General features: G+C 40.2%; 1 protein-coding gene across 1 annotated transcript; it reads right to left on the reverse strand.

Annotated features, from left to right (window-relative positions):
* Positions 1 to 5264: 5264 nt before the first annotated feature.
* On the reverse strand, positions 5265 to 7338 carry gas1b (growth arrest-specific 1b). The gene has a single exon (XM_063480580.1). It carries the CDS (start codon positions 6940 to 6942, stop codon positions 6163 to 6165), a length of 780 nt encoding a protein of 259 aa, XP_063336650.1. The 5' UTR covers positions 6943 to 7338; the 3' UTR covers positions 5265 to 6162.
* Positions 7339 to 12977: the final 5639 nt, after the last annotated feature.

The raw sequence follows: 12977 nt of genomic DNA on the forward strand, positions 1-12977 counted from the left end.
GAGTGCCATTGAAAATTAAAAATACACCTTGTATGCGGCCATTCCTGGAGAATACATCATCCATTGTGGATTTGGGATCAAAACTTTAATCATTTTACTTATATACCTGCAACTCGGTATGCAGCTTGTTATATACGTACATGTTTGAGAGGAGAACGCTGCATCCCGGTTGAAATTTTCCTGAAAAAAGTACAGAGAAGGGGAGAAAATCAGAGAAAAATGTCAATGAAATGTGTTTTGGTTTTCCTGGCACCGTGCATGCTGTCCAGGAGATTTGAAAAGCATTAATCTTATTGCCAATAATATTACAAACACCTGTGCTTTTTATAATGTGAGAAGTCAGAAGTCCAGTGTTGTAATGTACAGTGCCCAACCTCAGCCTTTTTCACGTCCTTTTGTCAAATACTGGCACTGGAGTGGGAGTTTTTTCCAACATTGTGCTGCAGAAGGCCTCATTAGGCAAACAGTAAAACTGCGATGAGTGTACAACTCATAAAATATTTAGAAATGTCCACAAACCTGTTGAAGATTTTCAAGCACTAAAATGCAACTCCAGAATCTTGGACATACTGTGGTGAAGTAATTTGTATGTATTGCTTTTTCCAATATCAGATTTCTGGGAGTATCACTTCCTGTCATTACTTAAAGAGTAAGTTAAAAGTCCAAAAGATTGTGTGTTCGTGTGAGCGTGCATGTGTGTACATTTCTGTGTGAGTAAATGGGTGTGTGTCTACTGGAAGGTTGTGTGTGGGGGAATGAATGCATACTTGAGAAATAACCATGGGGGGTGGTGGCCCCTGGCCTTTAGGATGTCAGCATAATGGAGTAAAACTTTGGGACCTTATTGAGCTCCAGGGAAACTCCATTCACTGCAGTCAGCAACCCAGCCTCAAGCCATTATCTTAGTCGAAAACGTTTTGTTCTTACCTCCGTCCCCAGCAGCACCATTTTCAGAAAATAATGAACTCCTCTTCATCAATAGACTGCCCAGTTCTCTCTTTCTTTTTTTCCTTTCTTTTTAACAAATATTAAACACATACTACATACTGAGTCACACGGGGCCATGTGAAAATTTGCACTCTAAGAACTCATTTGGATAACTTAATAGTTTAAATTCTACAATGTTGTAGTCATTTTTTTGTAGAGGGACAATATTTATGCATATTTAAACTGCATACTGCATATTTTCATATACATCTGTATTTGATGTGCTATGAAGGAACTGTGATAAATACTAAATAATAATATGCTTTTCCTTAGTCAAATAGTCTATGACAGTGGTCCCCAACCTTTTTTGAGCCACAAACCGGTTTATGTCCGACAATATTTTCACAGACCAGCCTTTAAGGTGTCGCGGATAAATACAACAAAATAAAACCAGTACCGGTACAAAAAAAGAGAAGATTTATTCATAACACATGGGAAAAGACCCAGTGAAACCGAGTTAACGATAAAAATGATTAAAAAACATAACGATAAAAACTGATAAAAACTCTGAAAACCATAAATTTTCACACCCGAGCCTCAACTCTTTTGGCCCGGTACCGGTCTGTGCCCCGGGGGTTGGGGACCGCTGGTCTGTAAAGGATCTGGTTATTCACAATGGGGGGAAATAAGATTTGGGGTCACTTAAATAAAATACACTTCACTTTCATCAAGTATGAATAACTACATATAGTTATAACATGCAAGTTATTCTACTTGATAAAAATTCAACTTAAATCAGAAAGTTCTTCACTTTGCTTGTTTCTCCAAAGCTGCAGAACAAATACTCAGTTTCCATTTCTGTGGCATTGTTTTTGAATCTCACAAACATTTGCTTTCAGTGAGGAATAGGTAACAAAAAGCCCTAAGAATAGTGTGAAACTACCCCGCCTCGCACTCTTAAATGACTAACACAGTTGAAGTCACCCCCACCCCTCTTCCCTGGGTCACTAAATGCATTGAAATTTTAGAGGGCTGCTACGGCAGATTACTTCACACAGCTGTCCCAGCACCGTGGAAATGAAGTTATACCCCTTGTCAGCAATGTTTTGTGTTCCCTCTCTAACTCCTTGAGAACTTGCTCTTCAGCAGGACTGCGGGAGGGAAACGGGGGGAGGGAACCAAAGGACAATTCCTCTCTGGCTATCCTCGAGAACCTGATCTGATTGGTTGAATAAATATTCCCTCTTTGTATCATAATTCAGAGAGGCTAGAAAACCCCTGACATTCAACGCCCCCTCCCAGTCCAATCCCTTCCCCCATTAACCCTGAATCATAAATCAGCCTCCTCCTCCACCTTCCCAACCTCTCTAAAGCTCCGGGTACTCCCTTCCTCAGGCTCATCTTGTAACCTCTTCTTGTTGTGGGTCACTGGGGTTTATTCACTTTACATTGCTGTTGCAGTAAGTTTGTTTACTTTTGATCACAGCTAAAGGCTTGCCCATATCTAAAGAGGCATTTCGAAACTTTAATGCTTGTAGCTTTTTGGAAATGAAATCACACAATCATCCTCCCACAAAAAATAAATCAATAAATTCAAGTCATTTCATTTGAGTTTTATTGTCACTTCTTGGCAATTTGTATGCAATTCACAAAAAAATTAAACTATCCTTTTGCTACAATAGATTCTCCCAAATCTGTTGCTGCTATGCGAGCTATAGTTTAGGGTTATGCTACATTAATACTCAAACTGAACATGTTGATTTTTTGCAGGTGCAAACTTTGATCTTACAGAGCTACAACAAATGATTCTAGTTATTATTATCCTTTTTCAGATTAATCATTTACATGTGTTTAATGAGACTGAAGGGTATGGAGGACCACAAGAGCCACGCGCATCGAAATAAAAATTTCTGTGCTTAAATAATGAATGCGCGTGGCTCTTGTGGTCCTCCATAGAAGGGATGTCTAATGTCTAACCAAGTAAGATGTCTCACTGACCTGTTTGAGAGTCTGCATGGGTTTCAAAATAAAAGGGAGAACAGTGGTAGTTTCTGCTGCTTTTGCTTACCTTTTCCTTCTTGTTTACCTCTGTCTATTCCAGCTTTGGCTTTCTTATACAAAACAACTTGTTGCCCTCGAAACTTCTTTTTCTTTCTTTACTTTCTTACTTTCTTTGTTTCGTCCCTTTAAACTTCATTTCTGTGGGTTCACCTCAGGCAAACTAGAGCATAATTGAATTAGAAGCAGTCCTCCAAGACTGCGAGTGTCCAAATAAGCTCAGCAGAAAAAAGTCAGGCTGGCGGCTGAGCTGCTTTAGAAGACCAGTGGTACTGTAACAGGAAATGACTTATTTTATTGCCACTGAGCTAAGAAACAGGTTGGGACATCAAAATAAACCATGGGATTGGGCCAAATACGTTGAATTCAAATAACATATTTCATAGTTTAGATGTTCTTTTTTTATTTTTAGCCAATAACATTTGAAGCATAAAAATAACAAAATGATGAGAAGTTGCATATGAATGACCGTGGACTGCCTGAATATTGTCTGCAAAGTAAACAATAAAAGTAATAAAAATTTGCCTGTTTGCTTTGACACGGCATATTCTAGAGGTCGAATGATTTGAGGTGGGCCAGAGGGGAGAATGGCCGAGCAACAGTTTGAGTTATGATGAGGCAATTTTAATGAGGTTGTGCTCCATGCACGAAAAAAGCCCCTGTTGACTCTTTTCTGTTTCAGCACAGGGAATGAAACACTACTTTCCCATTTTTCTCTGGTACCAAAAGTTAATTGAAAACATTTCAGGGCAATGTATTGTCGGGGGCCCCCGTATGACTCTCATCCCTTCATTATCCCCAACAATAATAAAAAGGCATTACAATTATTAATGGTTGGATTGGAGGCCTGCTCTCTTAAAGTGCCAGTGCCAGCCTTTTTCTTTTCATAACAAAGACCCAGAAAGGCCCCTTCTGCATAACTTTTTTTTAACAGTTACGACCTTTCTAGGATTTATTATTTGGGTTATTCTGTTTACAGCTGTCAATTAACAGCTGATGTTTTCCACAGTGTAGTCAGTGTACAAATCTGAAGGAATTTATCCTCCCAGCCTCTGATAGAAGTTGGAGACAATGACTATATACTTATTTATAAAAACAGATGAAGAACTGTTAACAGAGCGTCAGCAGGAATTAGACTGAGCCATGAAGCTAAACTCTCTCACATAACCCCTCTCTCTTCTTCTGAGGTAGCTGCCTCTTCATGCTCCCCCCCCCACTCCCAAACACTAGGACAGAGTGAATGAAGTGCAGCAACTCGTATTGTGCCACAGCACCATTGTGTGAGTGAGTGTGTGTGTGTGGGGTGGGTGGGTGGGGGGGGGGGTGTCTCTGCATAATAGGGGTGCCACTTGACTTTTCTTTCATCAATAGGCCCATCTCGTTTTCTTTAAAAGCAAAATGGCTGCCATTATTGGTTTCAAAACACCAGAAAGAGGGGACACTGGCTGTTTCAGTATACTGAGCTGACTGACTCATTGCATGAGTCACAGGCATGTAGACAGACAGCATGTGTCACTGCTATCACTGATTAAAACCTTTATACAAAAAACCTATAACATAGTTGTCACAAACAATTCAGTGACTCTGGGCAACATCATTGCGACACAGTACAGAATATGGATTTTTACAGGTTATTATGATACCACTGACCTTTTAATCTGGGTTAAGTTAGCTCTAGATTTTGCTGAGTGGTACTGACACTTAATATTGCAACTCAGGTATGGTTTAAATAGCAAAAAAATACCAGTAGTGTAAATGCAGACCAATGAATGAATGAAATGATTACTTGCAACATTGAAGAATGAAAACTATAAATCGTGTTATTTTATGTTATAAAATAAAACAGAATACTGTGAATAAACCACTTCAGCATTCTCCTCTGATGAATACACACAACGCCTAAACTATGCTTATATGCAATCAGAACTGCTCCCAACAAACATAGATGTTTACATCAGCGCTGTAACTTGCACTATTTTATCAACCGAGTCACACTATAACCAGGGTTTGCCTCTTATCTGTATTTAATTTTATTTAATTTAATAACGGTACGGTACTCTGTTTTTGGTAACCATTGTCCTTGATGTAAAAATTGTGTATGTTTCTGTTCTGTGTCTTGTGTACTGTTTGTTTGTATATGTGTATTTCTTGCTGCTGTTACACCCAAATTTCCCCTTGTGGGACAATTAAAGGATTATTCTATTCTATATACTAGAGAAATACACAGAAATACAGAAATACAAGTCCAAAGACAAAAATAGTTTTAAAAATGCTATTTATTTAATGTGCATGTACATTCAAAGGTCTGTGTTCATAATGGGCACTTAATATCTTCATTCACCCAAACACAGACACGTTGTCTTATAATCAGTGTGCCTTTGTTAAGACTTTGGACAAACACACGGGGTGAAGATAAACAAACCGACTGAATGCTTCTCCACAAATCCCAAGGAGGAGGGTTTTGGCCTTCTCCAGTCTGTTTGAGTTTGGAATTAACACTTTATACCTTAAGCAAACACCATGTTTTCAAGGTCAAGAGATTCTTTACACAGATTCATTATCCACCTTGGGATTTAAACACATTTTAGTGGTTTTAATCAACTTTGGGTTTTTTTTTTTTTAAGTGAAAGTGTTGTGGAGCTTTCACAGTCTTGCTGGTGAATAAAACCGACCTTGAGGCATTTTTGCTTTCTTTTTTTTGTTTTGGATTTTAATGAAGCACATTTCCTTCCTCTGTGGTGATAATGCAGTACAGGACTTTCTTTTGGATACAGTGCAAAATCTCATGTTCTCTCTCTATATATATAACACCCAAACAAATATTTAGACAAAAATATTTTTTTTTACAATATACTATACAATTTATATTTATGTATACCAACATACAAAAATAGCTTCCTTTAACAGTATAAGATGTTTATTTTTAAATGTGTAATTGAAATATAACTACTATCTGATCCACAACAGTGACTGACAAACGTCATAAACACTTTTTTTAAAATACATTGTTGTAGACATGAAGTAGAAGGTTTTGGTTGAGTTATAAAATAGAATGTTCTGATTAGAAGAACACAATTTTTTTAGTTTGGTCTCTGTTTCTGGCGTCCATTCCCACGGGTTAGGCTCCTGTCTGGTCTAACTGTCCCCGATAGTAGGCACTCCCCCCCCCCCCTCTTTTCAGATAATTTTGGCTAAAACCAGAATGGTAGTCAGAGTATTGAACACAGCAGTCTGAAAATGTGCGGTGTCACTTGAGTTTTCCACATATGTCTCATCCTCCAGATCCATATAATCATTCTCAGGGTCCTCCTCGGAGTCTGAGAAGCCGCTTCCCGCGTACCTGTCACTGGAGTCGGAGCAGAAAGTTTTCATGCTGACTTTGATGTACTCACATATGTTCCTTTCGGTGCCGTCGCACACACAGGTGTCCAGCTGCTGCGCTTTAGGTATGGAACGCATGTTGGCTATCACTTTGCGACACGCATCTGAGCACCTTTCGCCACCGAAAAGTTTGCGGCAGTGATATAAATAATCCCCCATGGCAGAGCTGCAGTGCGGGTCCATTTCACACTGCAGCCGGGCCTCGGTGCAGCCCATGGTGCTAGTCCGCGGCAGGCACGGCTCGATGGTCCGTTTGGTGTTTCTGCAGTTAGGGTCCTGGGCGCAGTCGCAGTCCTCCAGAGCCGGGCCGCTCCGGGTTAAATTGAGCTGAATCAGAGAGGACACGCAGTGACTGGGGCACTTTTTGCGTTCCCCGCTCAAAACAGACGCGCAGGCATAGATGTACTGATCGTAGGCGTAATGGCACTCTGGCTCTGCATGACACTTCAGGATGGCTTTCCAGCAGACCAGTCGGTGGCTGTGGTTGGGAGATCCGACACAAAGACCGAGGATTAGGATCAACACGCCGTATATAAAAACCGCTGTTCGCTCCATCAATGTGGCACGACTTCCCATTTCCTCCGAGAATGAATCTTAGAAAAGCGTTACTCCATCCTGTCGCATCAACAGTTCAGAGAGCTACTCCCTGATGCTTTTAGATCACGTCACAAGTCGGTGACTTGAAGTTAGCGGTGCGCCACAAAGTAGGCACAACAAGCGCATCACGTTAAGATCCTAAAAGTTCCAAAATCCATAACAAAGTTCCACTCCCCCCCTCCCCTTCCTGTCCGTGCGATTCCTCTGTAGTGGCTTCACGTTTGCATCTGTCGTCCACAAAAAAAAGTTTTGGTGAAGTTTACAAGGGGAAAAAAAGAAAAGAAAAAAGAAAGACCCACATCGCTTGTATATTCCACATGCAACTGGGAACACTCGATCCTAAAGTCACTCTTTTCACTATTAATCCGCATCCACTCCAGCTGCAACCGCTTTGAAATGCGGGCTGTGTAGTTGTGGGGTGACTAGGTTCCGCAGGGACCGCGTCCCATTGGTCCGATAAACTGTTATGATTCGCTCGTCACACGCGGTCGTGACGCAGACCGCTGAAGATAATTGATGCATGTGGAGGAAACTTTTACACGTTTGTCATCTCATTGTGATGAAATGAGTACTGTGCAATACTGCAAATTTTGGAATGATACAAAGTAAATACGTTATGAGTTTTAAACTATAAAGGCAGCCTTCTTAGGGAAGATCTGTCGTGATTTAAATAGAGATGAATCTTCAACATTTTAATGATACTTTGCATAATAACAAATCAACACAACAAAACCTAGTGCATATTTGAGGTACATTTTTTCATATTTCGCGCACGCGCGCACACACACACACGCACAATTTAAGACAATTCAATGGGCTACATACTGAACTTAGACGATAGAAGCAAAGTATCGATACTATACTAGTATCTATGTGATACCAGCGTTGGTATCGATACTATTGATGTTTGGATCCACCTCTAGTGAAAATTCTTATAAAGGTAAATATTTGCCCATTTGTGTTTTAGGAAACCACACGTTGTAGTTATTATGGAAATTATGTTCTCCGCGCTTTCTGTACCAATGTCTTGCTTTGCAGCCTTAAATTACCCTAGATCAAAATTAGAATTTAAAATATGCATAATTCACAGTCATTCAAAACTGCTCATCCCTGCAATGAGACTTGGGTACAATGAAGCAGAATGTCTTTGGAAAACATCGGAGTTCTGCAGCCTCCCTGCAGGCAGAAACAACAGCTGTTAAAGCACATGCAGCGCTCCTGTCTTACACTTTCCATCATAAAACTAGCATGGAGTCCATATGATACACCATACCCAAGAGTTCTGTACTAACACATTCACACGCATTAGTAATAATATTGCAGCTCAGAGATTTTAGAGCTATGGTTTCCACATATGAAGCTGGGAAAGTACCAGATGCCTCCACAGCAAAAAAAAAAAAAAAAAGTAAAAGAAAAAAATTAGATATGGCTCTTTTTGTTTCAACAGTCCATCCTGTGCAAGTGTAAGCAAGTAGCTGTGCAAAATCCAGTTCTTTACCATTTGGTAAAGGGTATTTCCTATTTCCTAACAATAACACTTAGCAAGGAAAAAAGTCTGAAGAGGGATTAAAAACTGCAGGCACATGCAATGTAAACAAACATTAAGAGTGCAGGCTCCACAAATAAGAAAAGAATAGATCTGTTGGGGGCCAGGAGAACAAAGTATAGGGAAAGAAGCCAAGTCTGACCTCGTCACTTCACTAAACGATGACCACAAAGATCTGGCAGCTCTCAATTCTTGGACCCCCCGATTCCAATTAGAGAGATTAGAAAGGAGTCAAGACAAGTGCAGAATAGTTTCTTAGCCAAACAACCCAAACACCCTCCTTCAGCCTCATCCAGCTGGCATTCCAGAGCAACAGGCTGACTACAGACTCAATTTAGAGCAACATCAAAGTGGAGGTTAGAGAAAGCTCAAATGGTGAAGTGCTCAAGGATTCCCATTAACTACAAAGAAACTGATATTATCCAGGACTGCTTAGGCAAAACACGGCCCTTAGCAGAAATCGAAATGCTGCAGACCCACAATACTGTATGTGTTTGTTTGTTTGTTCCTTATGTGCAAAGCTCGGTTAGAATTCTCAGAAATACAAAGCTGCTACAAATGGTTTTTTGAGCGTAAATTAAAGAAAAAAGCCTGGTCACACTTGTGTTTCACTTCTTTAAAAGGAGTTCATAATGCACAGCAGAACCCAACTCCCATCCGTGTTGGATTACAGCCAGTTAGGAACAACAGCCAGATTCAGTGGAGCCAGCCGCTCTGTATGATGGACGAGGCAAATGCTCTCCCCCAAACTGTACCTCCTAAATTACTCCAATAGATCACTTACATTCTCTGCTTTTATACCAAAACTTCTCACGTTGCTCCGATGGAAATACGAGGCCTACTTTTCATTCTGTTCATTTTATTTCAAACGAGTATCCCCAGATCGTGGACATGCAGTAGTTCAGGGGGATTTGTATGTAATAGTGTTTCCAGAACTGGAATGTGGTTCCCCAGAGTAGATTTGTAAATACACATGCAGAGACAGACATGTTCCTCAGTTTGTCTCCACTGCTGTCAGAAGTCATTACACACACGCTGAACTGCCAGAACAATTAACTGGACTTTGTATTCAAGTGCTTCCAAGTCCTGAGAGAGGCAGCAAAAGAAGTGGGGGGCAGAAAAGGAGTCAGTATTAAGAAGCTGCCAAATGTTTTGCTGCCGACATTTTTTCATTTTTGCTCTGCCTCTGGAAAGTTCTCAGATGTCTGTCTCAAATACGCTGGATTCAGAGGTTCTTACACAAAAGGCAGGAATTAAAGAGTTTTGTGAAAACAAGAAAACAGCTTTGTCTTGATGGTGGATAGTTTTGACATGCATATGCAGTATAAGTGTCATCTCAAATTAGGGTGAAAACACAGCAAGTCATTTGGTTTTCCTGGTCTGCATCTGAAAGATTACACGAGAGGGATCACATCTCAGGGATTGCAGTAATTTTAGCTTTGCTAACAGAATGGCAGCAAAGTCGGCACACAATGAAAGAAACAAACAAAAAAACAATGACTGTGGCATAGAATCAGAGATGTTATAAGAACTTTGGATCCAGTGCCATGAAAACGATGGTTCCCAGAGGATTAAAGGAACCACACACGTAAGGATACTCTGCTTTATCATTTTTTAAGTTTAAATACGACCACAATGTACAAAATAAAAAATCCTGCTCTAATGAAGAAGACCTGAAAATAGTAAGTAGAACCATAATTTCACTAGGAATATGCTCAGAGAGGCAATAAATCAAGTTAAAAGCAGAGAAATTGGATCATAATTTTTGAACATTTCAACTTCTTTTCACAAGGAGAGTTGCCCCTGCTGGCCATAAGAGAGAATGGAGGTTTAATGGAGGTTTGATTTGACCTCACATTTCAGACCAGGAAGTGCGACCATGAACGTTAAATAAATGAATTTCAGTCATTTTTAGAAACTTTTTGTTAATTATAATCAAAGACCTCTTAGTTAGTTAGTTAGTTGTTGATATTTAAGGGAGTTTTTCCTTTCCAGTGCTTGCTCATGGAGGTTTGTCTGATTGCTGGGGTTTTCTCTTCATTATTTTAAGGTCTTTACTGTACAATATAAAGTGCCTTGTGACAACTGTTGATATGATTTTGCACTATGTACATATATTTGAATTGAAATGAATTTAATTTTTGCTTATCAAAGCTCTCAGTCACATAGGCCTAGAAACTAGTCAGCAACCGCTTGTCAGTCTCCGGTTACTAGAAAAAAATGTCTACTCCCCAACCCTTTTTGCAAGCAGTTGCTGGAGGTTACTGGCTGTCACCATGTGAAATCATTCACATAAAAGGTGTTGTACCAAAAGGCTCCTTGTCATTGCTATGATTTCTAGCTGACTGCCAAAGTCAACCTTCAAAATTCTCTACCCCTGGGTGAATGGGACTTTAGCAATAGATTTCACAGCAAATGCAAGCGACCGCTTTCCAACCAGTTGGGGAATACACAGGCCTGAGGGCCCAAGATGATTCTGTTGGTAAACTTGTACTAGATTTCATCCTAACATAATGAATTAGCATTAGAGAAACCCACTGCAATGCCTACTCTATGTACTCACAGACCTGTCTGCATGGTTGTAGATAGTTTTATATATGTAGGCATGTTGATCAATATGCTTGCAGAATATTGTTTCTCTTTTCATATTGTCCAGACTCCAGCACACCCCCTGTTCTTATCACACCAGAAATTTTTTAGGATCATGCCACATTTCTGTGATTTATTGCACCCCTGTGTGGGAAGCGGTGCACCACAGCAGGAAAAAAGATTTGACTGACTTTGAACTCAAAGACAAGAACAAAACTACAAGTTCAAACACAGGTCATCCTGGTGTGTGATGGGAGGAATAACAGATTTGTTTTGCTGTTCTGGTTTCCCATCAGCAAGACTTTAAAAATTCCTTTGGCTTGCTTTATGGAACACACTAACACCACAGGGAGTAAGCCAACATTAGAAAAGACTTGTGTTCTGTTTATTTCTTTTTTATTTCTTTTTTTTTGTTCCTCTTGACAATTTTGGAAGAAATCAAATGGGGCCTCTTAAACTGATTGGAACAGAGAGTTAAGCTTCAGACAGGGCAGTAGACACTCGTTTTGCCATCACAAAGTGGCATCAATGGCGGAAATGCACTCAAGAATCGGTCAAGTGGCGGTGGCTTTCGCCTCCCTCCGATGGTGCATCTGGAAGAAGACACCCTCACCACCCTCATCACCAAAATCCGCCTGTACCGCACACTGGTATTGCCCATTCTTCTCTATGGATCTGAGACCTGGGTCATTGTCAAGCATGACCTCAAAAAGCTCGAGGTCTTCCAAATGCGCTGTTTGCATCAGATTCTCTGAGTGTCCCTCTGTGACCGTCTCAGCAACACCACGATACGTAGTCAATGTCACCAGCAGCCTTCAATGGAGGAGCTGATCCAGAAGCGACGACTGTAATGGTTTGGCCACATCTGCCACATGAACAACCATTGCCTGCCATATCGCCTTCTGCTGCAGCAGCACCCCTCCCACTGGAGAATCAAGCGTGACGCGCCCAAGAAGACTTGGATAAAGCAAATTGAAGACGATCTTAAACAATGATGTCTAACCCTAGAGCAAGCAAAGGTCAAGGCAAGACCTGGAAATACACAGTGATTTTAGAGGTGCTGACCATACTATAGAGTGGCTTAACCTTCCAATCATATTACATAATTATGCATTATTTAGGTGTGTATGATGGATTTTTGACTTTTCAGTTGTACTCTGATGGTACATGTAATAATACAATAAGCCGTTTTCCTATTTGGAATAAAAAAAAAATACACAGTCAGAAATTCTGAGCCATAATTTTAATCCTCATTAACATATTTTTTAAGCAGAACTGATGTTAGTAGTCAAAAAATAGTTCAGCAAATAAACTTCAGTCTTCTGCAGTCTTCTAATTGAGATATAAAGTAATAGTTTAACTGGTAAAACTCCAGAAATGCTCCATTTATAAGGACATAAAGTTATGACTGTGGTAGCTCATCATTTTCTCATCATTAATCCTTGACCGAGTTCCAGAAATGATGAGTTATTCCTCTCACAAATTAAAAAGAGGTCATGAATTCTGCAGGGCTGTGAGAAGGATGCAGAACTGCCAGTTTTTATTCTGTACATGTAAGCCTTTCCGTCTGGCATCTTGCCAGTGAGAGGCACGTTTAAACTCAGTCTTTCAGGCATAGCTGCTGTTTCAGGAGACCGAAGACAAGATGTGGCCTATCCTAACATTTGCCTGAGTAATCACAATGATGTTGAGAATTAAAGACACTGTATGAGTGGCATGGGCCATTGTTCCCAGAAGATTCTGGCAGAGTATTTTTGGAAAGCTGGGGCTAGACATAGTAAATATATACTGGCTGGTTTCTGAGATCCTGCTGAGTGTCAGCAGTTTCTGTTGTACAACTCAATTTGACAAAGTTTTATATGGTGTAGACCAAGACATG

This window comes from Pelmatolapia mariae, linkage group LG7 (genome assembly GCF_036321145.2).
Source record: "Pelmatolapia mariae isolate MD_Pm_ZW linkage group LG7, Pm_UMD_F_2, whole genome shotgun sequence".
Taxonomy (NCBI): Eukaryota; Metazoa; Chordata; class Actinopteri; order Cichliformes; family Cichlidae; genus Pelmatolapia; species Pelmatolapia mariae.

Coding starts and splice junctions, on each gene's coding strand:
- gas1b (XM_063480580.1), bottom strand. CDS start 6,942: ATGGGAAGTCGTGCCACATTGATGGAGCGAACAGCGGTTTTTATATAC.